Source organism: Rhizopus delemar, genomic scaffold (assembly GCF_000149305.1).
Source record: "Rhizopus delemar RA 99-880 supercont3.12 genomic scaffold, whole genome shotgun sequence".
Taxonomy (NCBI): domain Eukaryota; kingdom Fungi; phylum Mucoromycota; class Mucoromycetes; order Mucorales; family Rhizopodaceae; genus Rhizopus; species Rhizopus delemar.
The window spans coordinates 1,248,871-1,275,009 of record NW_027137838.1 but is presented as its reverse complement, the minus strand read 5'-3'; the positions used below and the strand labels follow the sequence as shown (position 1 = coordinate 1,275,009).

The 26,139-nt window shown below is 38.6% G+C and overlaps 8 protein-coding genes across 8 annotated transcripts; 6 read left to right on the top strand and 2 right to left on the bottom strand.

Annotated features, from left to right (window-relative positions):
• Window positions 1-7,748: 7,748 nt before the first annotated feature.
• RO3G_13766 (uncharacterized protein) lies at window positions 7,749-8,218 on the top strand (the record flags this gene model as incomplete). The annotated part of the gene is made up of 2 exons (XM_067668350.1): window positions 7,749-7,796; window positions 7,943-8,218. 2 exons carry the CDS (start codon window positions 7,749-7,751, stop codon window positions 8,216-8,218), a joined length of 324 nt encoding a protein of 107 aa, XP_067524451.1.
• Window positions 8,219-9,059: 841 nt separating this feature from the next.
• Window positions 9,060-9,447, bottom strand: RO3G_13765 (uncharacterized protein; the record flags this gene model as incomplete). Its single annotated transcript, XM_067668349.1, has 3 exons — window positions 9,060-9,108; window positions 9,261-9,358; window positions 9,415-9,447. 3 exons carry the CDS (start codon window positions 9,445-9,447, stop codon window positions 9,060-9,062), a joined length of 180 nt encoding a protein of 59 aa, XP_067524450.1.
• Window positions 9,448-9,843: 396 nt separating this feature from the next.
• On the top strand, window positions 9,844-11,991 carry RO3G_13764 (uncharacterized protein; the record flags this gene model as incomplete). The annotated part of the gene is made up of 9 exons (XM_067668348.1): window positions 9,844-9,895; window positions 9,953-10,113; window positions 10,160-10,258; window positions 10,300-10,467; window positions 10,510-10,623; window positions 10,705-10,753; window positions 10,801-10,928; window positions 11,350-11,391; window positions 11,437-11,991. 9 exons carry the CDS (start codon window positions 9,844-9,846, stop codon window positions 11,989-11,991), a joined length of 1,368 nt encoding a protein of 455 aa, XP_067524449.1.
• A 2,361-nt stretch (window positions 11,992-14,352) lies between these two features.
• Window positions 14,353-14,638, top strand: RO3G_13763 (uncharacterized protein; the record flags this gene model as incomplete). The annotated part of the gene is made up of 2 exons (XM_067668347.1): window positions 14,353-14,416; window positions 14,463-14,638. 2 exons carry the CDS (start codon window positions 14,353-14,355, stop codon window positions 14,636-14,638), a joined length of 240 nt encoding a protein of 79 aa, XP_067524448.1.
• Window positions 14,639-15,211: 573 nt separating this feature from the next.
• Window positions 15,212-16,242, bottom strand: RO3G_13762 (uncharacterized protein; the record flags this gene model as incomplete). Its single annotated transcript, XM_067668346.1, has 2 exons — window positions 15,212-15,559; window positions 15,613-16,242. The coding sequence occupies 2 exons, from the start codon at window positions 16,240-16,242 to the stop codon at window positions 15,212-15,214; spliced, it is 978 nt and encodes a 325-aa protein (XP_067524447.1).
• Window positions 16,243-18,122: 1,880 nt separating this feature from the next.
• On the top strand, window positions 18,123-18,464 carry RO3G_13761 (uncharacterized protein; the record flags this gene model as incomplete). The annotated part of the gene is made up of 2 exons (XM_067668345.1): window positions 18,123-18,188; window positions 18,300-18,464. 2 exons carry the CDS (start codon window positions 18,123-18,125, stop codon window positions 18,462-18,464), a joined length of 231 nt encoding a protein of 76 aa, XP_067524446.1.
• Window positions 18,465-23,702: 5,238 nt separating this feature from the next.
• On the top strand, window positions 23,703-24,340 carry RO3G_13760 (uncharacterized protein; the record flags this gene model as incomplete). Its single annotated transcript, XM_067668344.1, has 3 exons — window positions 23,703-23,747; window positions 23,928-24,053; window positions 24,332-24,340. 3 exons carry the CDS (start codon window positions 23,703-23,705, stop codon window positions 24,338-24,340), a joined length of 180 nt encoding a protein of 59 aa, XP_067524445.1.
• Window positions 24,341-25,593: 1,253 nt separating this feature from the next.
• Window positions 25,594-25,815, top strand: RO3G_13759 (uncharacterized protein; the record flags this gene model as incomplete). Its single annotated transcript, XM_067668343.1, has 1 exon — window positions 25,594-25,815. One exon carries the CDS (start codon window positions 25,594-25,596, stop codon window positions 25,813-25,815), a length of 222 nt encoding a protein of 73 aa, XP_067524444.1.
• Between the last annotated feature and the right edge of the window lie 324 nt (window positions 25,816-26,139).

Sequence of the window (26,139 nt, the reverse complement as noted above, 5' to 3'; positions counted from 1 at the left end):
TAAACAATCTTGCTTTTTTTTGTTTTTACTCCGAACCATATTCTTCCTTTATTTACTTTTTCATTTATGCAAGAAAGGAACACTTTACTAAAAAAGAGTAATTCATAAACTGAATTTTATTGATTATCAACTGAACATCGCTTCATATTGAAGAGAGAGAGAAAGAAAGAAATAGAAAAGCTCAGTTTATGAATGTAAAAGAGATTTATATGTTTATAATGTATAGCATCTCTAAAGAATGCACCATGTTAACATCTGTACATGGATCTACTGTCTTTACTATTGACTATCAAGAAGCAATAGTAAAATACATCCTCTTCTCAAAATGATAGATTGTATTAGACTTTGCAAACATCACCCGCAACGATCAGAAGCTACCTAAATCACAACAGATTCAGTTATCCTAAAGAGTTATAGCTCAACATCAAGGGTTCTAAGAATTATATCTTAATTCATCATTTCATTGTTTTCTTCTATGTTTGGTTTTTGATATTCAAGTTTCATACTTTAGCATACTCTTCATCGTGTCCTGATCTACTGGAACGCTCATCCGAGACTGATCCGACCAACCAATGATATTAAATCAATCAGCTCAGAGCCAATTGATTGTCAAGCTTTCTGTGCTTAGGGTAGTACATGTGGAAAAAAAAAACGGAGTTGAAAAAACATTCAAAGCTGTTTCTATTTTATACTTGTTTAGCTCAAGGACTCACTGATGATATTATAGTATTGTAAAAAAAGGAGGGAGGGGGATATAAATAGAGACGATATTAGAGTAACTACTGACTATTATAAAAGAATACAACTTTTATTACTGCTAATCAGTTTTACTCCCTAAAAATAAAGTTCCTATTTAGTTAGCCATCATTTGAGCTAAGCATACTCAGAACCAACAACTTCAGTAAGTAATGGAAAAATAGTAGTAGAAGAAGAAAAAAAGTAAGAGAACAAGAGTTAAATGACTTTAACGCTGTTACCAAACTTATTATGACTTTTATCTTATCCTAGTTTGTAATACCAAATAAACCCCCCCCCTGTACTCTTTAGTATTCAATTCATAGTTCCAACTACCTATGTTCATTTCGTCTAAGAAAGGATTAGCAATAACTATGACGATTAGTTAATCCAGATCAACTACACTGAATGAATAATACATGGATTGAAAGGCAAATAAGTAATACAAGCTGATGGAAAAGGAGAATGTCTATAGATATTTAAGCTACATTAGTTTATACCATATATAAAGATATTATAAGACTAGCCTTGCAATTAAATACACCACACTTCATAAATAGGTTGCCGAATGATTAAATGAAGATGCTGTATTGTATTTGTGTTTACTTATTGTATTTATGTTTACCTATTGTATTTGGTTGCACCTTTATTGTTGAAAGATGGAATCATACAAAGGTGACCAGATAATTACTTTATAAAACATTTTGTACTTCATGTAAATCCATATTAATCACTATTGGCTTTCATTTCTTTATATCATATCTACAAGCATATATCGCTCATGACATCTTTAAACATTCAAGGATCGTGTTCCAGTCTTGTATTCATCAACATTCAAATGGTATTTTCTTTTATGGCATCTAGTTTATTTTTGTTGATATTGACTACAATAGCTCCAGAAACACTGGTGACTTTTTTATGTTTGCCTCTGTCTCTCTCCTTGTCTCAGCCTTGGTCTCAGTCTCAGTCTCAGCCTTTGTCTCTGCTATGTTCTTTTTTGTACGCTCAGATCTTGTTACTTTCTGTAATAGTCTCTCTTTCTCTTGGTATGCTTTATGTCCTTTTTCCCTTCATTTTCTACAAAAGAAAAGAAAAGAAAAATCTATTGTGGGTGTCAGAATGGACTGACGATCTGTTGGACCACATAAGCTCAGCCTCTTGAAATGTGAATCCGATACAGCCATGACCATGTGCGTATGTATACAGAAAGGCGTGTCTCCTTTGGAATAGAGGGGATCTTTTGCTGATCGTTTCAACGCAGACAGTGAATAGTCTTCAGTGAACAGAACGCCTTTGTAACTGTTGGGTCATCGATTCCACTGATTTTTTTTTTCTTGAAGGAAAAGAAAGGAGGAAAGAATACAAATGTATTTTATTACAGAAGGAAATATTTTGTTGGTGATGCTCTAGTCAAGTAAATTTCTATTTGTCTTGTGATAAAATTAGTGTACATATATTAACACTTTGATACAGCTATGGGTCCCATGACAATATCATACAATCTCTGATCATTTCCAATCCATTCATTTTTCTATGATCATGAATGGAAGCAAGCGAACAAGGTGAGACCTTTTGCTTTTAACTATCTTGTCCAACTTGACCTGCAGTGAATAGTCCATGTATAGTACCAAACCATATACTTGTACATTTTTTTTATTCCATCCAATGTCTCTAATTTATTCATCATGTGTAGTTATTAGTTTGGCGTAGTTTGCAATACATACAAGAAGAGATGAAAGGACTGACGATAGATACTATATTTGACTTTACTCTGTTTTTGCAAAATTGGATATGCCTTGGATAACCAGTTTCTATGGGATCCTCTATTCAATAATTCTGACAATCCTATTGAATCTTTTCCGCTTTCTTTGTTGACTATGTCAGGTCAACGATCATGAATACTATATATCACAGTGTTGGCTTAATAGTGGGGTACTGCCTCTAAATGAACATGACTATCTTGGACTGACCTTGCACTCTATCAATATAATCTACATGCCACTTAGCACCTATTCATTCTCATCTTCTCTTACCCATCACAGTAAGCTATCATACAATGTTCTCATGGACCTCTTCTATTGTACTCATCAAGTGGGTGATGCAGTAAATAGCAGTAAGCAGATATAGATGCGGATCATGTTTATATTGTCTTACAACCTATTTTCCTTTGTTTCATCAAGCTATTGGCTCAACACTATTTATTAGTCCCGGTGATTAGCCAAAACGAAGATGAATCCACTTGATGATATTATACAATTATATATTGATTTTATATTGACAGTCTTATTGATGTTTATAAGAAGCAAAAAAGAAAAAGAACAAGGAACAGTGGGACATGAAACATGATCACTTTCCGCAATACGGATGTCGATGCATGTTAATGAAAAGACTGTCTTTGTCTAAATGAATATTGATGAGCTTATTGTGTACCAAGATGGGAATTGCCCCTCTTTTTCTGTAGACGAGGTGCCATAGGACTGCTGTTCTATAAAGCATGACTGATCATCCAATCAAGCACTTTAGCCACGTTAATAGATACACATTCGATGGATAACAATTGATCGATTGATATCGATCATCTTACTTTGACTGCGGACGATACATGTTTTATAAAAAATAGACAACAGATTCCTTTGATCAGAATGAAATGATGCTCTTTGATATGCAAATAAACACATAAGTATAGATTCATTTGAAACACTGTAGCCATTTTTATACAAGTCAAGAGAAATAATGACATCATTATTAATTATGATGAGTAGCGTATGAAATGATCAGATTGGGAGAACAAAGCAGCGGCGACAATAATGGCCAGTGTATGAATAAAAAGAATGATCCAATTACTCAGACCATGCAATCATTTCACAGAAAAGCAAAATGGGATAAAAAGGTAAGAAGATACAAAGTAATGTAAAGAATAGGATAGGATAGAAACATGGGTCTTATTTAAAGATGTAGATTTTATCATTTTTCTTCATTTCTATAATCTATAGGAAAGCTTGTACATAAAAAACAATGTGAATTTACAAGTTTGCAATGAAACTAGCATTCAGCTTTTAAAAGAGAACACGAATAGCCCATTCACCTTTCTGCTACTTGTTTGAAATAAGTAAAGGGTCCATCTGGTTTCAATAGCAATTGAGCTTAAAACTAAAAAGCTCTGCTGCCGTCCTATTCTTTGATATGGAGTGACCAGGGCTCGAATCCCATCTCGTGTATCTAATTACTATATAAAAAAAAAGATGGATTACTGATGCAACTACAAGAATGAGTGACATCTTTAAGATATAAAATAATAAAGGAAAACACCCTTTTTGTTGATTGTGATGAATGAAAAACCAGAAATAGAAAAACAAAATAAAGCAGTTCATCCAGGTTCTTTTTTTATTCTTATTCTCTGATAAAGAGTAATACAACCATTTCCTGGTAAAGAGATAGGGAGAGAGTAACCAATATTTTTTGGACCCCCTTATTTCCATGGAGAGGATCAGTTTGTATCATCAAGATCTATTGTTTACATTGATTTTGATATGAATCTTTTAGTATAACAAAAGCCATTTTGAACCTCTTTTCACCCTCTCTCTTATCAGATAATGAAGTCAGTACTTATTTTTGGTAAACACAACATCTTTTGTAGCTTATGTTCCTGCTAATTAATTTATCAAACTTTGTATGCAAGCCCATGTGACGCCTCATGATCCTAGGGGATATACTCCTGATAAGTCATACAGATGACATCATTATTCTCACCATTCCTTCTTACTCACTTTTTAGTTTATGAATGCAAAGTCAATGGATACAAGCTAATGTGAAGCCATGAGGATGATAAGAGAAAAAGAAAATGACTACTTTCTATTGATTGTTCTTTTCAAGATCAAAATTCCATCCATCTGCTCGATCATATTGTTTTCCTAGACTTTTCTATGACGATGCCTTTTGCCTTTTTGTATAAACTGCTCGTCGTATCCAGCCCAAGTCGTTTCTTCTTTTTATTCCTCATTTTTCAGAGACTGTGATTCATCAAGACAGCCCTAGGTAGCGCTGGTTGACGCTTGATCCTACTTTGAAAGGTGCTCAACAAGCTGTGATGTTCCAATTGAAGAGATCAGCAAAACAATGGGGTTCTTTTCCTCTCCAAAAGGAAATCACGAGATCTCCAAAAGGAAGATCCACTTGAGATCTCACTCCTTCTTTTAGTCATGAATGACCGTCAGAAGCTGCAGGGTGATGTCATTGGATCCATCGCTGTACCAACATGTCAGTGTATATCGACGCGTGCTTTAGAAGGCCAATAGAGATGGACAAGAGCATGGCCAGCAAGATAGTTTCAGAAATGGGAATGAATGCCACTTTCCCCCCCCCCCTTTTTTTTTTCACAATCACCTCCTAACAAGCGATGAAAGAGTATCCTCACTGTGTTGTACAAGAATCTTTTTTAAACAAAATGCTGCAAGATAGGATTATCCATCCTAGGCGAGTAAAATGATGCATGTGCAAAAAATAGAAAAGCTGCCTGATAGAACCGTCTAGACACGATATCAACAAAGACAATGAACTGCAAATAGAACAAGGCCTGCTTTCATGTTCTGTAGCTTGTTGTATTTTCCTTTGCCTTTGAAAAACACATCGTCCGTCACACTGTATCTCCACAAATTTCATAATAAAGTCACGTGTCTAACAGCGGTGAGCGCCGGATTAGCCGACATAGAGGGTGTACAAGATCATTTGAGAGAGAAAAAAAAAACGTCAGTGTTGGACTTGTCAAGCGTTGACATTTTAGGAGGCTTCATCCCGATGTACACTACGTTTCCAAGCAAGCTTCATGTCCATCGATGTTCTGCCCGACAGTCTCGAATGTAAGCTTCTCGTTCTGTTGGAGCAAAGAACCCCTCTTTCAGAAAGACCACAGAGGCCTTCTACCCCAAGACAACCGGTACTTGACTTCAAGCCTCCCTCTCATCCTTTGTCTCAGGATGGCTTCTTCTGGGGCATATCCCAACAAGATCCTTTCCCATCACCCCCCGACCGACCGCGCAGGACTTTATACGTTTCCGTCTCCAAAACCAAAGAGACACATCCACTGTCAACGGGACCTTGTGAAGCACCCAACAAGACGACTTGAGACAAATGGGAATCTCGTCAAGTTCTTTTGGACTGCATGTGTTTGCACCCCATGGGAGCCCGTGGACTCCCTTTGCAGCACACACACACCACTGGAAAGGTTGTACTTGCACCCAAGGAGGACGTTCGCGTTGGTGTCTGTTGCGATAGGGGGGGCTGGAGAAGGCATCGCGCGTGCCCAGAACGAAGAAAACAGCCTCCGTGTGTATATCGAGAACAGGTTGGCAAGAAGAGACGATCGCTTCAAAGACGGCCTTTGTCCATCCTGCAGGAAATCCAACCGAACCGATGGACTTGTTTTCATCCCTGGCTGAACCCGATATCGAATGACGATCGTTTGGGTTCGTATGGATTTCATCTACTGGGTTTGGAAACGGCCGTGGAGGTCAAAGGCTCTCTGGGGGGTCCTTGGCCGTGATGGCATGAACACCAATGCGGTCTTTGGTGAAACGCAAGACGATGATTGGACAGGACGGGATGAGCCTATGAGATCAAAAAAAGGATGCCATGGCCACCCGGTCGATGCCACTCTTTCTATTCGAGTCTGTTGAGTAAGATGAGACTGTGGTGTCGATCCTTTGGAAAGGTGGATATCAAGGTTCAGAAATGACTCAGAAACAGGTGTGAATGGAAACGAAAAGGACCACGGGTTGTGTGCGCTTGATGCATAAAAAAGAGAGGATGAAGGTTGGGGATTTTTATGAAGAAAGTCATGGAATGATAGTCATCCTCCGTCTCAGGCTACTTTAGGCAACATCCACCGATCAAAAGAGAGGCGAGTGTGAATGATTGGATTTATATGCATTTTTAAGTATAAATCTTATTGGAAATGTATGATTCATATTCATGGGCATTTTTTTTTTTTTCAGTGAAAACTTTAATTGATTACCGACAAGTGCTCATCCATAAAAAAAAACTTTTTTTCTTTTTTGTATCAAATTCATTATGCAAGACAGTGGCAGAATATCCATCGCAGCCTTATTGAATGATTCCCCAGCACCCAAGACGTCGAAAAGGAAAAGAATCACACCTGCGCAATACGATCGGCTGATGGAAATATTTGAGCAGACAGATACCCCAAGTTCAGATGTTCGAGAGAATTTAGCAAATGAGTTGGACATGACAAAGAGAGAAGTACAGGTAAGGAAAAGGGACTGGCTGATCATGCACTCATCCCCATACCAGGTCTGGTTTCAAAATCGTAGAGCAAAATTAAATAGAGAATCCAAGCAGCAGCAAAAACAGAAAAAGTTATTAACAGACAATACGATGTCACCCATCGATTTATTAGCCTCTGCAGCTGAATACGTTCAATCCGATCAACAGAATAAAAGAAAAAGTTATTTGCAATAGAACACAGTTGGCTCTCACTATCCTCCATCGAGTCCAACCGACAAGTCGCTAAGTATTCAGACACCCTTCGTCTTTTTCTGATTGTACTTTTATTTTCTCAATGTGTCCATCGACATGAATTGTTTTTTTTAAAAAAAAAAAAAAAAAAGTTCATAAATGCATTCTTGAACAAATCGTTACATTTTATTATTAACCAAAGATGATGTCAAAAGATGGAATACTTTTTTTTAATACCATGTCAACTATAAAACTTCCGATGCGTCACGTTTTTCTTGTGAACGAAGCCTAGTAAGGGAACCCCCTCCTTTTTCCTTTAGGATGCCCAACCTCTTTTCGGTCGAGATGGACGAGTGAAGGCCAAGAGGAGAAGAAGGAAGAGGGCGCAAGAGGGGGGGGGGGGTTTGGACAGTAAAAAGCATGATCACGATTTCAACAATATTTCTATTTGAACAAGTAAAACTCTACATTTTTCATTTCTAATGAACTCAACGACCCTTTTTCCCTCTCTTTTCCCCCCCTTTTTTACAAAGTTACCTAAAATGGATTTATTTGATCAATACTGGAATAGCCATCCTACAGAGTATCAAGTAAGAAAGAGCCCCCCAAAAACAAAAAGAGAGAAAGGCTAACAGGCTCTTTAGGATCAGCCAGAGTATGCCATGCAGCAGCAAGTAAAACAGAGAAAGAACAACACTTTTAAAAAAAATAAATTTCCTAATGCTTCTTTTGATAGCCCTTTGTACCCCAAGGTGGTCTCGTTCAACCCTTGATTCAAATCGATGAAGCCATCCAGGTTTGTTCTTTTTCTTTCTATCCACACGATCTCTCACCTCCCCTTAGTCTCTCCAGCTTTCCTCTTCTCCCTTTCCCAACAAACGACGCTATTCGGTCGACCTCTGGTCACCTTACCTATCGCCCATCATCACCACCACCCGGACCCATTCGACCAAGAGAAACAAACGGCCGTCGACGTATTCGCGCTGGACGCATGAAGAAGACGAACTGTTGAAGCAAGCGGTACGGATCCACGGATCGCACAAGTGGTCCCTGATCGCCGCGCACGTACCGAATCGAACGCCGATGCAGTGCTCCACACGCTGGCTGGGCGCACTCAAGTAAGAAAAAGAGAAGAAAAAGAGAGAGAACTGATGAGAGTCTATAGCCCCAATATCCACAAGGGACGATGGACAGAGGAAGAGGACAACATCCTGAGGTACTCTGTGCTCGAATATGCAAACGTGACAGACACCGAAGGCAGGATCCAACCGATCCCGTGGAACAAGATTGCAGAAAGGATACCGAACCGGACCGGCATCCAGTGCCAGGCGCGGTGGACCGAGGCACTGGATCCCTATGTTCGAAAAGGAAAGTGGGCGGCTGAAGAAGACGCGCTGCTCAGGATGGGTGTCGAGAGCTTTGGGACCTGCTGGATTCGGATCGCAGAGACCATCCCCGGACGAACACAGGTAAGGACAGGTGGGGTTCAGACAGGACACTGACGTGCTTGTAGAGGCAGTGTCGTACGCGCTGGATGCAGATCAAGTGTAAAGAGGATCGTCGACAGTCCGAAAAGAAAAAACCGGTGGATGATGTCTCGAGTGATCTCTCGACGGACGATGAAGACCATCAGCAGCAGCAGCAACCCCAGCCTGTTCCCTTATTTGTCGTGGATGATTTTGATGCTCAATTGGATCGTGGGTTGGATTTATTGAAACAACAAGATTTTCTTTTATCGACCGATTGGGTCTTTAATCAATCTTCCTTTTTATAACCCCCCCTTCTCATTCTCTCTTGTACATAAGTCTTTAGGTCTCTTTTTTTTTCGTATGCCCCCCTCTCAATAAATTATTTCAATCATCCTCCTTATGCCCTCCATCCATTTTACCTTTATTGTATACACTGAATAAAACAAGTGCTTTTTATTTTTTTTTTTATTATTTTTGGCTGGAAAAGAACGTAATGATCCAATCACCCCATCCACTTAAGCAAGGGGACTAATCAATCTAGAGGCCAGGTCAGTTTAATCTCGAATCATCTCTTTTGATGCTTACCTGAGAATAGAAGGTCTTGGGTTACTACGGGTGATACCCAAGTAGATGACAAAAGGAATAAAACCCCAGTGAATAACAGTCTTTGTGACATCAGCAACCTAATGTTCATAAAAAAGTCAACAACCCCATCTCGTTTGTTACAATCAATAAGCACCTTGTAAAGTGTGTCCTTGGTGGAATCGTTCATTTTAGTGTGTAAAGAAAAAAAAAAAAAAATTCTGCAGGCTGACGTGAAAAAAAAGACCAGGCCTACGGACACCCTGTTTGAGACATCCTCTGACCTGTTTCAACCGCACGTTTTGGTGTCGACAGGAAGGGTTGGCTCAAGCCCCAGCAGGCCAACACGGGGAGGGCAGCGATGGTTGGGGTATCCTCTGCTGTTCAACCCAGCAGCGGGCATAAAAAGTTTGGTGGTCAAGAGCCTGCTGAACGATTTCTGTTTGTCTGCTGGATAAAGAGAGAGAGAGAAAAGGTTGGATGATGTCGTGTTTGGTGTGAAAAAGGGAGAATACAAACTCCTCAAATGAAATAATAAACTCATAGAGTACATGTGATCCCTTTTTTTTTTTTTATTCCCGTAAACATGTTTTTATTTTCGAAAAAAGTAACACCAACAGAGATAACGACAAAGATAGGTAAAAAGAGAGAGAAAGAAAGAGAGAGAGAGAGAGAGAGGTATTGATAAAAAGTAGATCAAGCGGTGGATGAGCAACTGGAAGGACTTGATTGGAACCGAGTCTTTGAGATTTGTCAATTAGTCAATAAAAATGATGTGGGAGCCAAAGAAGCCAGAAAGCAGTTGCAGAAAAAGTTGATGTCCAGTCCACCCAGAATACAAGTGATGTGTTTGGAGGTAGATGACTGAAAAAAATCTTGATTTTTTATTGACTGAAGAATAGGTATTGAATGCGTTGATCGAAAATGATCCACACACGATGCAACACCAGATAACCGCCAAATCCTTGGGCGAAGACCTGTCGACCTTGGCTCGTTCGAGAGTAAGCAGACTTGATCATTTAAAACTCCTTTAGTAACCAAGCTTGCCAAGACATTAGACCCGAGTGTGATGAGTAAATTAGCCGAATATCTGGATACGTGGACCTCAAGATACCTTCGAGCGGACAGGATTCAAGGTCTGCTAAAGGCAAGAGAAGAAATCGTCCAGAGGATCTCTCAGCAAAGACCGCCGAGAGAACAAGTAGAGCAGGTAAGGGAGGTTTCGGATAGGATGACGATTGACGGTTTAAAGATGGATGTACAAGAAGTGATTGAGATTGCAAAAAACAGTGCCCAGCTACTCTCACAAACCCTTTCCTTTACAGATCCTACCAAGGAAGACATTTCAAAAAACAGCTTGATTCAGGTATATATATCCTTTCTGTCCTTCCTGTCATCCCCCCTTCAACTCTATTAGGAATTCTATGCGAAATGTAAACATGCTCAGACAGCCATCCAGTCTCGTCTGCAACAAACAGAAGATCCAGAGACGACTTGTAAGTGGGATGTGTGACAGGAAAGAGTCCATGACTGATTTTTGTAGCTGACTTGTTGAACGCCAACAATGAGTTACTGAGCTGTTTCAAGTCGTATGATGAAATGATAGAGCAACAATTGATGCATCAAGCCCAACTGAATTCTCAATCCCTTCATCACCGAGGAACGACACAGGTAAGCTCCCTCGATCTTTTATCTCTCGTCATCTCACTTTGACCAGGTGGAGCCAGACCAGTCTTCTTCTTCTCAAGCACAGCCAGGTCCAGTGACCGATGACCCTTTTGATCCATTTGCGGATGATTATCAAGTGTCGAACGGAAGGTAAACAAGACAATCTGTTGGCTGATACTCACCCACTGTAGTAATTTGCCTCCACCCCTTACACCTCAAAAATTACACAAATAATGGTTTCAAAATAAACAGTGTAACCCTTTCACTATTTTTAAACAAAGAAATTTTTTTTTTTATTTTTTTCATTTATCCATTTTTTTTTTTTTTTATTGTTTTTTTTTTTTTTTTTTTGTTGCCCACTGTTTATCCGCTGTATGACCCTTTCACATTTTTTCCCTTCTTTTTTTTCTTTTTTATAATTCAGTGCATATCCACCCAACGCACAGACGTGATGAATACTGAACAGGTAAGAGAGCCCACCGGCCCCATCCTGCGATACTGACCCCTTTAGATGACCGTCTTGGACCCTTCGAGTTTACGTGTGTATAAGAAAAAGAAGATGGATCGAGATCAAGCGGTGGCCGAGTGGATCAAGGACGTCGAGCGACAGACCCAACCGACCCAGCGGATCCAGTTCAAGAGCGAGGCCGCCAAACGAGCCCTTCAGAAGAATGCCCTGATCGCACCCGACGAAACCTGTCAGATCCACCGTGTGCCTCGACGGCTGCTCATGAACCACCACGACCGTCTGCGTCATCTCCAGCAGACCGCCGACAAGATCCAAAGCCTCTCCCAGACCGATCAAGAGGCCCGCGTCGGTCGTGTGGCCATGGTCGGCACCGGTGAACGTACCCCTCTGGCGGGCATGGTCCAGTTGGTCCTCCTGATGCATCGTACCCTTCATGCCCAAGAACAGCAGGCCTCTCAAAAGATTCACCAGCTCGAATCCTTACTCGCCGACGAAAGACACAAGCGACAGGTCGCCCTGGACCAGTTGGAAGCCTTGAAAAAGAAAAAATGGATGATCAAAAAGATGAACGATCCCCATCGTTTGGTTAGAAAGTGACGATAAAAAAAAAAGATGGGGAGGCACTTGCCATTTCTGTATACACCCTCTTTCCCCCTCTCTCTCTTCTTTTGTCTATTTTTTTTTTTTTTGTATATAAACATCATTTAGAAACACTCTTTTTGTTTTTCAAAAGAGGGGGGGGAAGGATAGTGTGTTGAACTCAGTCCTGTTTTAAACAACGCGGTTGACTAAAATCACCCTATTTTCATCTCAAAAGGCTTAAAAGAGGATTTACAGAATTCATAAACAAACATGGCGTTGCTTACTGTATGCATTCCAACTTTATGCACTTTCAAAAACAGGTCTGCAAAGATCTGTAACTGAGATGGTCTCTCTCTATCCTGATCGTCCCCCTTTCCATCTTCTTTCCTTTTCTGTCCACCTGGGTCCTCCGTCATTGGCAGCAGATCGCGTTCAAAGAAAAAAAAAAAAAAAATCAAGGCTTCCTATAGAAAAGTGACCATCGGATGAACACGACGTGCGAGTGTACAGTCACTGGGTTGGATGCTGGCAGCAGTCGCTGGGGATGACGGTCGTTTGGAGACGAGTGACAACGTCCAGCACGATAGGGACCCTAAGATCAAGGTCGATGTCCATCGGCTCCCCTTCTTTCTGTCACCGAGGAGTCTCTCGCGTTGTTCAGACCTTGAAGGAGGACGCTGACAAACGAGATCGGTTCACCTCCTTTTGGAACACGATACGTCCGTTTGAAATCGACTTTCACCAGCTCTTCATCGACACCAAGCATGGACGTCAGCGAGAGGGGGAATGGATGGGTTCCTTTGGATCGATCTGAAAGCAGGATGGACACGATGGACGTGAGAGGATCCCGTCAGGACGGTGAACTGTTCGGATCCAAGTAGGTTCGTCAAAAAGGAAGGGGGGGCTGATGTCAGTGAACATGCTATGTTGTGATGGCATGAACTGGGATGGAGGGGATCGCATCGGTTGAGAACAAGTCAACTATCGTCATGGTGAGAGGGGGTCCATGCCATCAATCGTTCGAATTCACTTTCTCACTGGGTTCGATGAAGGGGCTGGGTGAGTGTCTGTTGACTACAGTCGAAAAGAAAAGAGAAAGAGGAGGGGGCAAAACGAGTTTATAAAGAAAAAAAAATGCTTGACCAATCAAAACGCCTATTGCACCCTTTCTTCTGGATGAGGGGGGATCCTGACAGAAAAAAAAAACAAGCATGCTTGACGGTCTGAGGAACGGAAGCGTAAAGGATGTTGGATCGATAGAGACAGGAAAGGGATCATTCTCCTTTTCCGAGTGTGTCCAACAGCATGTAACGGTAGGCTTCAAGGCCAGCATGTTTAGATGAAAAAGTGGGATGGAAAGAGAGAGAGAGGGTCTGGTTGCTCTCTGGGCTCCCGCGGCTGAGTATCCTGTCCGACCCTTTCGATGGCTCTCTCTCTCTTTTTGAACAAAAAAAAGGGAAAAAAATAAAATTTTAAAAACGGGTTTGTTTGTAGCCAAGATGACCCAGAGCACCCTCGATGGGTCAGGAGAGGTTTTGGCAACGTCTTGGATGCCATTCATACGGGCCATGTCTTGTCCCTGCAGAAACGTTTTTCGAATTGTAGAAAAGGATCAAGAAAATCAGACGGATCAGCCCCCCCCCTCTTTCTCTTGTCATTTGAAAGTGATGCTCAGCATGAAACAGAGGCTTAGCCTATCCTTCAGTAGAAACACAAACGGACAGAAACGGTTGGCATCCCTTGTGGAAAAAGTGACATGATAAACTAGCATGGTTTGAACAAGACAATTTATCATTCACATCCAGTGAACCTTGATGGTGTTCAGTCGAATGGGAGAACAGGCTACAAAACGTAGCATGAATTCTGTCTTTTGATTCCCCCCTCCCCGCTTTTCTCTTTCTCCAAAAATATAATTTATCCAAACATGACACTTCTTTCAATTTAAAGTTGCGCTTTAAAAATCTATTTTTAAAAATAAGCGTAAAAGCATTCAAAAGAACAATAAAACAAAATTCACTTATGCAATCCATTCCCCCCCACCGCCGCGTGCTCCACTGGTTTCATCCTGCAAGTCCATCTTGGCTCGACCGTTTTGTCAAACGTGAGACGGTGATGAAGAAAAGGATAGAGACGAGGACATGGCTCGATCCAGTGGACTCCTATTTGGAAAAGAAACGTGGGAGGGATGAACGTGTAGAGAAGCCTAGAACTTGTCAGAAAACAAACTTTAAGGTGCAAATGCTCATTTTCCCTTTTTAGCATCCAACTCTTCTTTTTGTCTTCCGCGGAACATCAAAAGTGTCGAAACTATAAAAAGGCCTGCCCTTTTTCTGTCTTTTTTTTTTTTTTTTTTTTTCTTCTTTTTTCAAAATAAAAATGAAGAAAGTCCAATTCTCGGGCGAGGTTGAATTTGTGAGCACCTTTGCCAATGAAGATTATGGTAAATAGCGTGGCATGATCCCATCCTTATACTCACTCTTTCATAGATCGAACAGCACAAGAAGTAGCCAAGTTGACGTATCGAGACATGCTTGAATTATTAACAATGAAATCACAGTGGAAAAGAGATTTGGAAAAGAGGATGGCTGAAAGAGACTTGAAAGAGAGTGAGACGAATCAGGTCAATACAGCACCTTACAATGTACCAGAAATTTGCACTTGATTATACCCATTCATCCCTCTCACCTATTCCCCCCTTTTTTTTTATCTTGTATCATTCTCATTTCATTTGTGTGTGTAATTAATTTTCCAAAAATAAACAATCAAAAGTCCGGAAAATGGCTGTTGGTGTGTGACGAATGATAAGATGTCCTACAAAGATAAGATTCAATTAAAAAGGTCGGATTAGGATTCGTTTTATTTGGCATGCCAGAATAAAGAAGAAGAAAAGGGGGGCATAAATACATTAATGATACATTAGAAAGTCAATGCGTAAAATAAAAAAAAGGGGGAGAAAAAAAAGGAATACTTTTGTGTGTCTTTTTTTTAAAAAAAAAAAGAAGAAAAAAAAATTAAACATGCAAAGAAAAAAAGGAATATTAGGCTGTGAAAAAGATGCAGAAAAGAAAAGTGAGGTATAGAGTATATATAAAATGCATTAAATGGGGGTGTATTGTTGTGAATGATCATAGATAAACTTATGGTGCGTAATCTTTTTTTTTTGGTTTTTTTTTTTGGTTTTTGGTTGAGGAGTGTATAATTGTGTGCGTGTGTGGAGAGATGCTGAAAAGAAACATTATTGGGTAAACCAAGGATGGTTCAAGACTTGATGAATCGTGGGTCTGTGTTCTGGATTTTTTTCTAATAAAGAAACAATCAAATGTTGACATTCGCCCGAAACACGAATCTTGGGTTGAAGGATTGGACCCGAAATAGCCGATTTGGGATCAGGAAAGGGTACCTCACCAAAAAGCAGTGTGTATAACAAGATACCCAAAGACCAAACTTCGGCGGGTTCTGCACGGTGATGCTTTTGTAAAAGAATCTCTGGTGAAGCAAACAAGATGGTACCATAGAATCGAATGAACAGCTTCTTGGAGTGACGAGGGATCATGACCGCCGATCCAAAGTCAATCAGCTTGACCTAAAAAGAAAATGAGAAACATTGCTTGGTGACGACGAGTCGAGAGAGAGTACCTTGTAGTTTTCATCAATCACAATATTTTCATCTTTAATGTCCCGATGACAGACACCGAGGTTATCCAGATAGGCCACACACTCCACAATCTGCCTGAATATCTTCTTGGCCAATCCCTCTTCAAAGTATTTATGCTGTTCAAGGCATTCAAACAGATCACACGACGTTCTCCTCACAAACTGTCTTTCGGGTGCCATCATCTCCTCCTCTTCTTCACTACTCAGGGTCGATTGCGAGTTTTGAGAGAGAGCGGGTGAATGCAGCAAAGGGTACTCTTGACTCTTCCACTGGGTGCCGTGGATCTCCATCACCAGATAGAAATAGACATCGTCCTGGTACGCATCACAATACTGAATGATGTTGGGATGGCGAACATGTTTGAGCACATAAATCTCCATAGGAATCGGTCCCATCTCGGGGTCACAGACCCAGGCGGTCGAAGGCACCCGCTTACGTACAATGAACTTCACCGCTCGTTCGATGCCCGTCTGACGTTCATAGGCTGAGACGACAAATCCGAATCCTCCACTGCCGAGTTCTTGACCCAAGATGTATTTTTCTGTAAAGGAAGGATGAAGTGAATGATACATCAAGGATCGAGCAGAAACTGATATTTCTTTGGTGTTCATGGTCGAGGGTTGGCTAATTTTCATTTAGAAAAGAAAAAAAAAAAGAGAGAGAAGGGGGGGAATGTATTTTATATGAATGAGATTAAGGAGGTGAGCGAACAGGAAGAAAGTAATAAAATAAAAAAAATTTCGATCGTCAGGGGACCCAGTGAGTGTTTCGGATCTTACAATGGAATGCCCCTATTTTTATACAAAAAAAAAACGTGAGAAGGAATGGGCCATGGATCGGCTTTAAAGAATTTTTTTTTTTCAAATGTGCTCTGTAGTCATTCTCTTTCTGCGTCATTCATTTATTTTAGGGGAATGCATGCGAATGACTGATTCGATAGGGGACAGGTCAACGATACAGTGAGACAAGTGGGAGGTGATGGTGGTAGGGAGAAAGAGTGTCGAAAAGTGGGAGAGGAACAGTGGGCTGTTTCTATTGTTCGAGTCAATCTATATTTATCTTGTTCAAGGAGCCAGACAAAAGGCACCAAGTGCCATTGGAAAGTGTCCATAGCCAACAGACAACACAACCTCATCAGGTTCTTTCCATGGTCATCCAACGTCATCCAACCCGTCTCTGAAGAACCTAGTGTTCTATCCAAATGACCATATAAAGAATATCTCCGCTTATATGCCAAAAGAATAAATGATGTTGTATGGATTGAAATTGCATTATCACACTGTGTCTATTTCAATCAATAAATCTATCCATCTGGAATATATAAAAATGACGCGTTGCCAGAATCAAAAGAATGTTGATAAACTCACTTTTTCATATCGCACCCACCATGGCCTGTCTCTCTTTTTTTTTTTTACTCCATCTGAATGAAACATGAGCCGATGGAAGCCAAAAAGAGAGAGAGAGAGAGAGGAATGGGTTGATGACCAAAAACGAATTCATCGTCAATGCACCTCTGCCATAAGACAGGCATGAATTTTGAGTGATAAACTGAATCAAGTTGATAGTCTTTTAATTTTGTCTAAAAAGCAAGTCATATATCATGAAATAAAAAAAGAATGGCATTTTTTATATCATTTTACACAGTCGACATCTTTATAAATGATATCACACCCACCCAAACGTCGTTATGTACATCATGCATCTATTAAGCCAAGTTGCATACATGTACTACATGTTATATAAAGTACCTCGTTCAATTCAATGGATTATAATATGACACTTCTTTAAGAAAGAAGGAGAGTGGGTGTGTATGAGTAGAGAGAGAAGGTCAACCAGTTTATGTGTCACAAACACTTGCATGCATCTCAATCTTGGGCATTGTCCCCCTTCCTCCTTTATCAATGTTTCCTTTCCATGTTTAGTGAACTCAATCTGCATAAAGACAATTCTTGGTTTCTTTGCTCCTTATTCGACAAAGCATTGACCATGATTGTGCACGCTTTTACCATTCACTTCATTTTTTATTTCATCTACCACAAAAACCAACCTTGTTCTTCTCAGTTCACTCCTTATCCATCTTCACCATCCCTCAATTCATTTGTTTGTCATTCAAAAAGAAGGGATGCTAATAAGAGCTCCTATCAAAATAACCAAATAATTAGATTTTGCATAACAAGGATCCAAAAGGAATTCATTTCATATTCGAGACTCTTTCAAACCAGTTTTGGATCCAAGGCTCACTTGAACAGGATCCTTCTCGCCATGATGTCCTTATTTCAGTTGACATCCAAAAAGTGGGACACAGCCCCTCTCAAACGCATTCGAATCAAAGGATGGATCCTAAAAGATGAATTTTTAATACAAATACTAAAAAAAAAGATGAATCGCCCAATCACCTTCTGTGGTCCACAGCCAACTTTTTTCTCAAATAGCAATCTTGCCAAACACAAAACTTGATCCTTCTACACAAAAAAAAAAAAAAAAAAAAAAAATGAATGATTTCCATTTTGAATCCACCCTCAAGTTGTTCACGGACACCTTTAGAAACCTTGACAAAGTAGGCAGCTGCTCACTGGAGACACGTTTGCGCTCCCAAGGTCGAAACCAATCGATGATGACGGATGGGGTCTCTCAGACGTGTGGATTGAATCTTTCTGTTTTATTGTAGACGTGTTGTGCTCCGCATAGATTTTCACCCAAGGACCTCAATCAGCAGCCGTCGTTTATTCCTTATAGAACTCCTTTCGGTGCTCTACTCGACTTCAACGGCGCATGGATAAACAAAGGTCACTTTGTACAACAACAACAAAAAAAGGGAAACATCCTCTTGTAAAGTCAAAAACAGCCTGGACAGACCTTTTGTCCATTCACCGTTTTCTTGAAATCGCCTCTAGGGCATGTTGTTTCTCTTTTTATTCAAGTACGCTTTGGGACGCAACAGCTCGGATGAAGTGTTCATCTAGGAGATAAATACACCCTTAATTGGATAGTGAACATGAGATACGGCTTGTCGGACAACAAGAGATAAAAGCATTGGATGAACCACCATGGGCGCTTTGTGCGAGGTGGGTGGATAGCAAGACAAAGAATGCAACCCTACAGCTCGGCTGTAGACGACCAACAGACCTAGCAAGATAAGAAAAGGAATGTAAAAAAAAAGGATGAAATCGAATTGTCAACAAGTCTTCTGTTTCATTGGAAAATCGTCTGTTAGAACATCTTGTTGAGTAAGATTAGATATAGTATTAACTAAAACTCTGAGCGTTGATGATAAGAAAACAGTTGACATGAATGCACTGTTCACTCAATTGATATTGATATTGATAAAGAAACGGTTTTCTCTTTTGTCATCGTTGGTTGTTTGGGTCGCTTTTATGTTGACCATGGTGTGTCCCTAGCGACCGTTGCCATGCAAGAACAAGCAAAAGAAAGATGATTTGGCTATTCTCATACATTGCTTTCATGCTCAAAGTATAGGATTCAATCGGTACTAGCACATGTTGAAAATTTTCTTGCTTTTAAATCAAGTAAAAGCATGATAAAACACGCGTCTAAAAAAGTAAAGCAAAATGAAAAGTTAAAAAATCGAAAAGCTCAAAAACATGGCAGCATTTTTGTGAATTCCCTGTGTGATAAGGGCATACGAGTACCGAGTGCATTGGACTAAAAGACGCATAGGAAAGGCATGGGAGAGTACATAGTGCGATCCAGACGATCTATATCTTTGTATTCATTCAATTTTCTTTTTCTGACACTTGTATTATCCATTCGATCCTCTACAGTGCTTGGAGGCTGAATTTTTATACTTTAGTCAAGAAAGAATGAGGTCTGTAAACTTTATTAAATCACAAGGTTGTTGTAGAACAGCATTTGATTGCCATTGACGGTGATAAATAAAAGTCTTTATCCAAGATCGTAATTAAAATAAAATACTATTTAAATAAGATCATACCATCAATTCCGATTAAACATACTCTTTTAGAACATGTATTGTATTCATGATCGTTCTTTGGTAAGAAGAAGTATCAATAAAATAACAAGATCTTTTTCAATTGTTAGGAATACTGCTCATCTTTCACATAATTGACATAACGCGTAAAATGACATTATTCAGATCAGCGAGGAATTCCCAAAATGAAATATATAGATGACATACAAATGAAAAGTTTTCATAATCGTAATTAGAGATGACACTTGCTAAATTACTTGAAGATTAAAAGATATCAAGTCATTCACTCAACAAGCTATAAATACCTGCCTTCAATTAAAATGACTTTTACTTTAGCTTAAAATTGAAAGAAGGTCGTATGTACCTTATTCAATACTTGAGATTACTTAAATCTTGTATAAGGAATACTAAGTACTGCATACACAATGTTACTTGTTACATATCCTTTAACACTCATTTCCAATAGTAACCATATAAAATTTTTATATTGTTCAAGCTCAATAGTATCGTTAACCTGGAACTCACTTTGGTTCCTAAATCACTCAATTTCCTATATCAAGGTATAACTTGATTAAATAGATTCTCTCTCTTTCTTGCCTTGAAATCTAATAAAGAGGTTACATAGAGACCCATTCGCTAGATCTTCAAGTACTCTTTCTTTTTTATTTCTCAACCTTATAATTCGCAAATACCTCAATTGAATATCAGTCTCAAAAAGTACCCCATACTGATTCTTGATCTTAGTTTTACCTTTTTTTTCCTACTACCTTTGCCATTATACAATACCCTTTTTCTATGAATAAAAATTTTAATGTTTATTTAAATTCATCAAAGAGTAACAAGGATGAAGTGATGCAAGTCTATGAAACAGTGGCTTGTAAAAAATGGTAGCATCATGAATTGTAAGCAGATATGTTCAATACGTCTCTCTGAATTTGAGTGATGGCAATCACATTCAAGACAAGAGTTTGTTCAAAAAATTGTTGCCAGGATGACTGTAGCAAAAAAAAAAAAAAAAAAAAAAAAAAAAAAAAAAAAAAAAAAAAAAAAAAAGGATTGTAAATTTAACATGATAAAGATATAATATTTGGATAGTCCAAGGGCAGACAAATCCTGAAATAGTGAACTCCAGTTAAGCTTTTTAGGACTTGGCATGTATATCTTGAAAGCTGTTTTCCACACGTCTTATTTTTGAGCAACAACAAAAAGCATAGACTGTTCTGTTTCTGGTAAATTATGCAACACCTTTTTTTCCCTTTTTGGAAGGTTTTCTTTTTGCTGGGAATCACCTGACCAGTTGAGATGAATTGGATTTTTTTTAATTATTTTGTCTAGTTTATTTCAAGCCATCTTGTTTGATACATCGATCTTGATAGGTCTCTAAGAGGCTTACAGTAAACTAAAAAAAAAAGTTTCAGTGTTTTTGCTATATATGGTTTTGCTACCATCACCACGGGTATACAAAGTAGAATGTTACAATTCATGCATCATATGAAAGCACTGGTTCTTATGTATAATGCAATATAAAAGCAGTGTTACGTTCTCAATATTTGCTTACTAAAGCTAATAAAGTTACTACAGTCGGTTCACTGAAACGGTTTTTTAATTTCATTCAAAAAAACAAAAACACCAATGACAATTATGCACACTTCATTTATATAATACACATAAAGTTAGAAAACATGTATAACGCTTTGTATTTATGAAAGAGAAAACAAGTATATAAATACGTCATTTTATTAGTAAACGCATAACAAATTTCACCCTTTTCCATTTAGCATATTCAACCCAACCTTTAGTAAAAAAAAAAAAAAAAAATGACTCACTCTGTTTCCCAAGGTACTCAACATCATTTGAGAGTACTCTTAGAGACCGATTTGTATTATGAGAAGATTGCTAATCGCTTGTTCCATTCTAAAACCATTATTCATCGATATTGCTGTAATAACGACAAGGCCAAGTCAATCCACGATTAGTTATATGTTTTAGCTTTAAAATTCATTTGAACTTTATTTTCTTTTTGAACTTTATTTCTTATTTTGGGTTTGATTTTTGATTGAGGAATCCTTTCTTCAAACTATATTTTTGAATATGAAAAGGACAACCTTTTTATTATTTTTTCTTGACTATTCTTCTCTTTTTTTCTCTTTGTTATACTTTTTACATAAATACCCAATAGATTAAGGATCTTTATCTCTGAATCTTTTGGTATAACACTCTTAAAGCAAGACAAGTCCCTTGAAGCCAAATATCTTCATTGTAAACACTTTTAAAACCTTTATTAAATTACTTTATTGCAAACAAGTCTAATCTACTTAACAAGGTCTGGTGGTCACTCACAGCAAGTGAATCCAATATCAATACCTAATTTAGCTCTTATTTTTTTATTCTCTTTTATCAACTTTATTCTATTTCAAAACCGTCAATTCTTACAAGCCATTAAAGAAAGAAAGAAAATACATTGCAAAAAATGGAATATACAGAGGCCCGACAGCACTGGCGGACGACCTCAGATCTTAACTGAAGCAAGCAAGTCCCTCATGTAGAGAATGGTAACGTTGGGACGATTGGAGTCAGGTGTTGAGATCTTTGATTATTTCAAGGCCATCTATTCAAGGTTGACTTACAACACTACGGTCAAACCTATGAAGTTTGACATTTTCTCAAAAATAAATGGCTACGCTGGAGACTAGGTTGGCTCCCTGGTGGCAAGCCAAGACCGTGTCCAAAACACCCTATGCAGAAGCTCTCTAAGAATCATGCTATCAACTGCCTTGATATGCACCGACCGCTTGTTTATGCCTAAAACTGTTCAGAATCCACTGTCATTCCTTCTGAACATGCTTCGTCTACGTCCTTCGATCCCCCCCCCCCCAAGTTCTGCTCTCACCTGGTATCAGCAATGACCGATTATATGTTCCATACTGCATGAATTAGATCATCTACACCATGACAAACTGATCCCTGCCAAACACCCCTATGGTCAAAAGCTTCTTATATGGTGAAGTCAATTCCTTTAGTTTTTCTTTGATAATCCCACTCATTCCTCTCCTTTCACATTTTTACCCTTGCTCCCAAAAGAGGTTTTTTTTTCTAAGCATGAACATCCTAAAGGATTGATCTGGTCCGGGCGGATGCTTATTATATTATTTCTACGCTGAATTGGACCTAAAATAAAAAATCATGTTTAAAAAATATAAATAAAAAAAAATATAAATGTCAAAAGTTTAACTTGTTTTTGTCCACTTTGGTTAAAACAATTGTCGGAACTAGCTAACGAAAATTGGCGGGAAGATTGCGCCTAATTGTCGCATATCTTCTGCATCCGTTTTTGTCCCTCTCTCTTCCTAATAAAAATATAACATAATGATGAATACCCCCCCCCTTTTTTTTTATGAAGATGGACATGAAAACATTTTTAATGAAGAAGGAGAAAAGGATTACGATCCGATGGAGGATGTTTCAACACATGTCGATGATCCCAACATAGTTCTTGAAACAATAACTAGTCGACAAATTTACTTGAGCGTTAAGCGCCCCGGAAAAATTGTTGAAGAGTCCTCAGTTAGAAAGCCAGTCGAAACCTAGTAAGTTGAAATCATCAGTGAAGCTATACAACAACTACAGCGACTTTACCAGAGAAACATTTATAGACCGTATGCTCGAAAATCCTCAAGAGCGTGAACTAGTGGCCAAGGCTGCAAAAGACTTACATATTAATTACCGTACTGCGTTAAGATGGTGAAAGTATTACAAAGGGACAAAAGAGGTTGCATATAAAAAGTCTGAACAAAACAGTGGTCCGAAAAGCTCATTTACAACCGAGCATAACGAGTATATAAAAGAGCTACTTGATAATGATCCCCAGTTATATTCAGACTACACAATCAATAGTTTGACTGAGCGATTTGAAGACTTTACTATATCAAAGTCGCAAAGCTTAATAATCATTTACGAAACACAATGCTCATCACTGTGAAAAAACCGCTGTTTGAACCTGAAGTCAGAAACTCAGTGGGAAACCTACAGACGAGATTCGAGTGGTTTATGGAATAGAAAGATTCTGATCTGGATTTTACAAAAAATTGTATTTTCATTGATGAAGCCAGGTTTCATATTAATATGAGAAATAATTGGGCTAGATCAAAAAGTGGCGGCTCTGCTATAGTAAAACAACCAAAAACTAGAGCACAATCTCATACCATTATCGGGACTATTCACTCGTCTAGCGTTGTTCACGTTGTCATAAGAAAACATCCACCAAGAAAAGAAACACAGACTGCTAAAAAAATAAAAAAATAAAAATAAAAAAAAAAAAAGAGAGAGAGAAAATCTAATAATGGAAAGAAGAGAACTGCAACCGAGATTAGTACAGAGGATCCAGAAGTTGACGACAATCCTGCCGATAATAAGCCAGCACCAAAAGGTACAACTGCTGCTCATTTTATCAAATTTATGAGCGAGCTTCTTAATGTAATGGATCTTGATGAAACTTTTAAGGGAAGTTACGTCGTTATGGATAATGCTTCTATTCATAAATCCAAGTCGATGTTACGGAAAATTGAAAGTAAAGGCTACAAAGTCATGTACCTGCCTCCTTATTCACCTGAATTGAACCCTATTGAACAATTTTGGGCAATAGTTAAAGGGAAAATGAAGTGTGATCGGCTTATGAGTGAAGAAAATTTATCTAGTAGGATTGGCGATGCCTGTAATGATGTACTCATCAGTGATCTTTATAGCTTTTGTAGCCACTCTAAACGCCAAATCATTAAATACTATAATAAAACACCGTTCCAATATGCACGTATTTCTTTTAAATAAATGCTTATTTTTTAAACGACAAACGTCTATGACAAATTTCACCGCGAATTTTACTTGGTTTTCAGAACATTATGATTTTTTTTTTAAAAAAAGACGTTATTTATTTTTAAAAGGGTAGGGGAATAACATTGATATATTATTTACATATTTGTATATTAAGCAAATATTGAACTTAATATTCTTCTTGTTTTTCTTGTTCCTCTGTAAATGTTGTTTCTTTTATTCTATTACTCTTTGGAGTGAAGAACACTGATGGTGTTGCGGGGATGTCAGAGTCAGGAGTCGAGGATCTAACAACACCGGAAAGCTGTTGGTCCACCATACATTTTTTCAACGTATAGATTGCTTCACCTAACAAGTCTTTCCATTTAAATAATAACCCCACTGTCTTTTTAGATGACTCAAGATGAGTAATATCTGTAGGCAATAATAAAGTTGAAATGGTGTTCGCTACATACACACTGTCTTTTAATGTTAGACAATACATATATCCAGTCGTACCTATAAATTTAAAACCAAATGAGGAGGGATACAATATATCGTCATCTATGATTTACCTATGAAGTCGATCACAACAAGTTTGTTGACCTTTCCACTGCTTCAAATAAATAATCCGTTTAAAATCGAGCAGTTAGATCGAAAATTTTTACTTTACTGCTGAATGTACAGTGGTCAAAAAACTGCTGCAAAAAATCCATTTTTCTCGGTTTTTGTAGCGCACATCCTGATACAATGGCGCAAACTGCCTCTGTTCCTATGTAGTAAGTTTCCTAGATGTCTTGAAAAATCCCAAAGAGTTTAAGTGCTATTGGAGAAGTATTGAAGGAAGTATGAGGCGCGCAATTTGAAAATTTAAAAAAACGAAAACTTGAACAGAATGAACTTATTAATATTTTGTCGGTCCTCCTTTTCTATTAATAATCTCTTGAGTTCTTTCGGAAATGTTATTTATGTGCCTTTGGAAAAGATATTTATCGAAGTCAATTCATATTTCCTCAACTCGTTCCCAAAGCACATCCGCGTTCTTTGCTCTACGTTCGTAATAGTTAAGCTTCACCTTCAATTGATGCCATACGTGCTCGATTGAATTTAAGTCCGGGCTCTGAGTTGGTCGATCGTTAATATAGCTCTCTTGATGACTACATAACTAGGCTATTGTAGATTATGCCTTGTGCTTTGTGTTATTATCATGCTAAAAGTAAATGTTGGACCAGTCGAAATTGTAGTACTTCATAGTATCACGAAACGTAGTGTTCAAAGTATGCTGGTAAACACTCGAGTTCAAGCTTCCATCGTAAATTTAACAATCATATCCTGGTCCTTCAGAGATTATACAGCCCCATGGCATCAATTTGCTAGCTCCATGCTTGATTGCAAAATCCAGGTCGTGATGTTGAAGAAGATCACTTGACCTTTTTCAATAGTGGTCACCACCATCAAAGCCCTATACTTTGACCTTGATCTTATTAAAGTACACGGTTTGTTGCCAGTCATCCATTGCCCAATCCTGATACTCCTTAATCCATTGTAACTGATGCTATGTATGCACTTTTGTCTGAAATGGCTTCAAGGTTCAGCTGGCTAACATCAGTAACTTTGTTGTCAAAGTTCCCGGGAGATTTGGGAGCATTCCATTTACTGTTTCTGGTTTTACTTTAAGCCATGCACTAGCTAGAAAAAACATAGCCTGAGCTTGATCCATTTTGTAAACATTCGGATTATCCAACTTTTTACT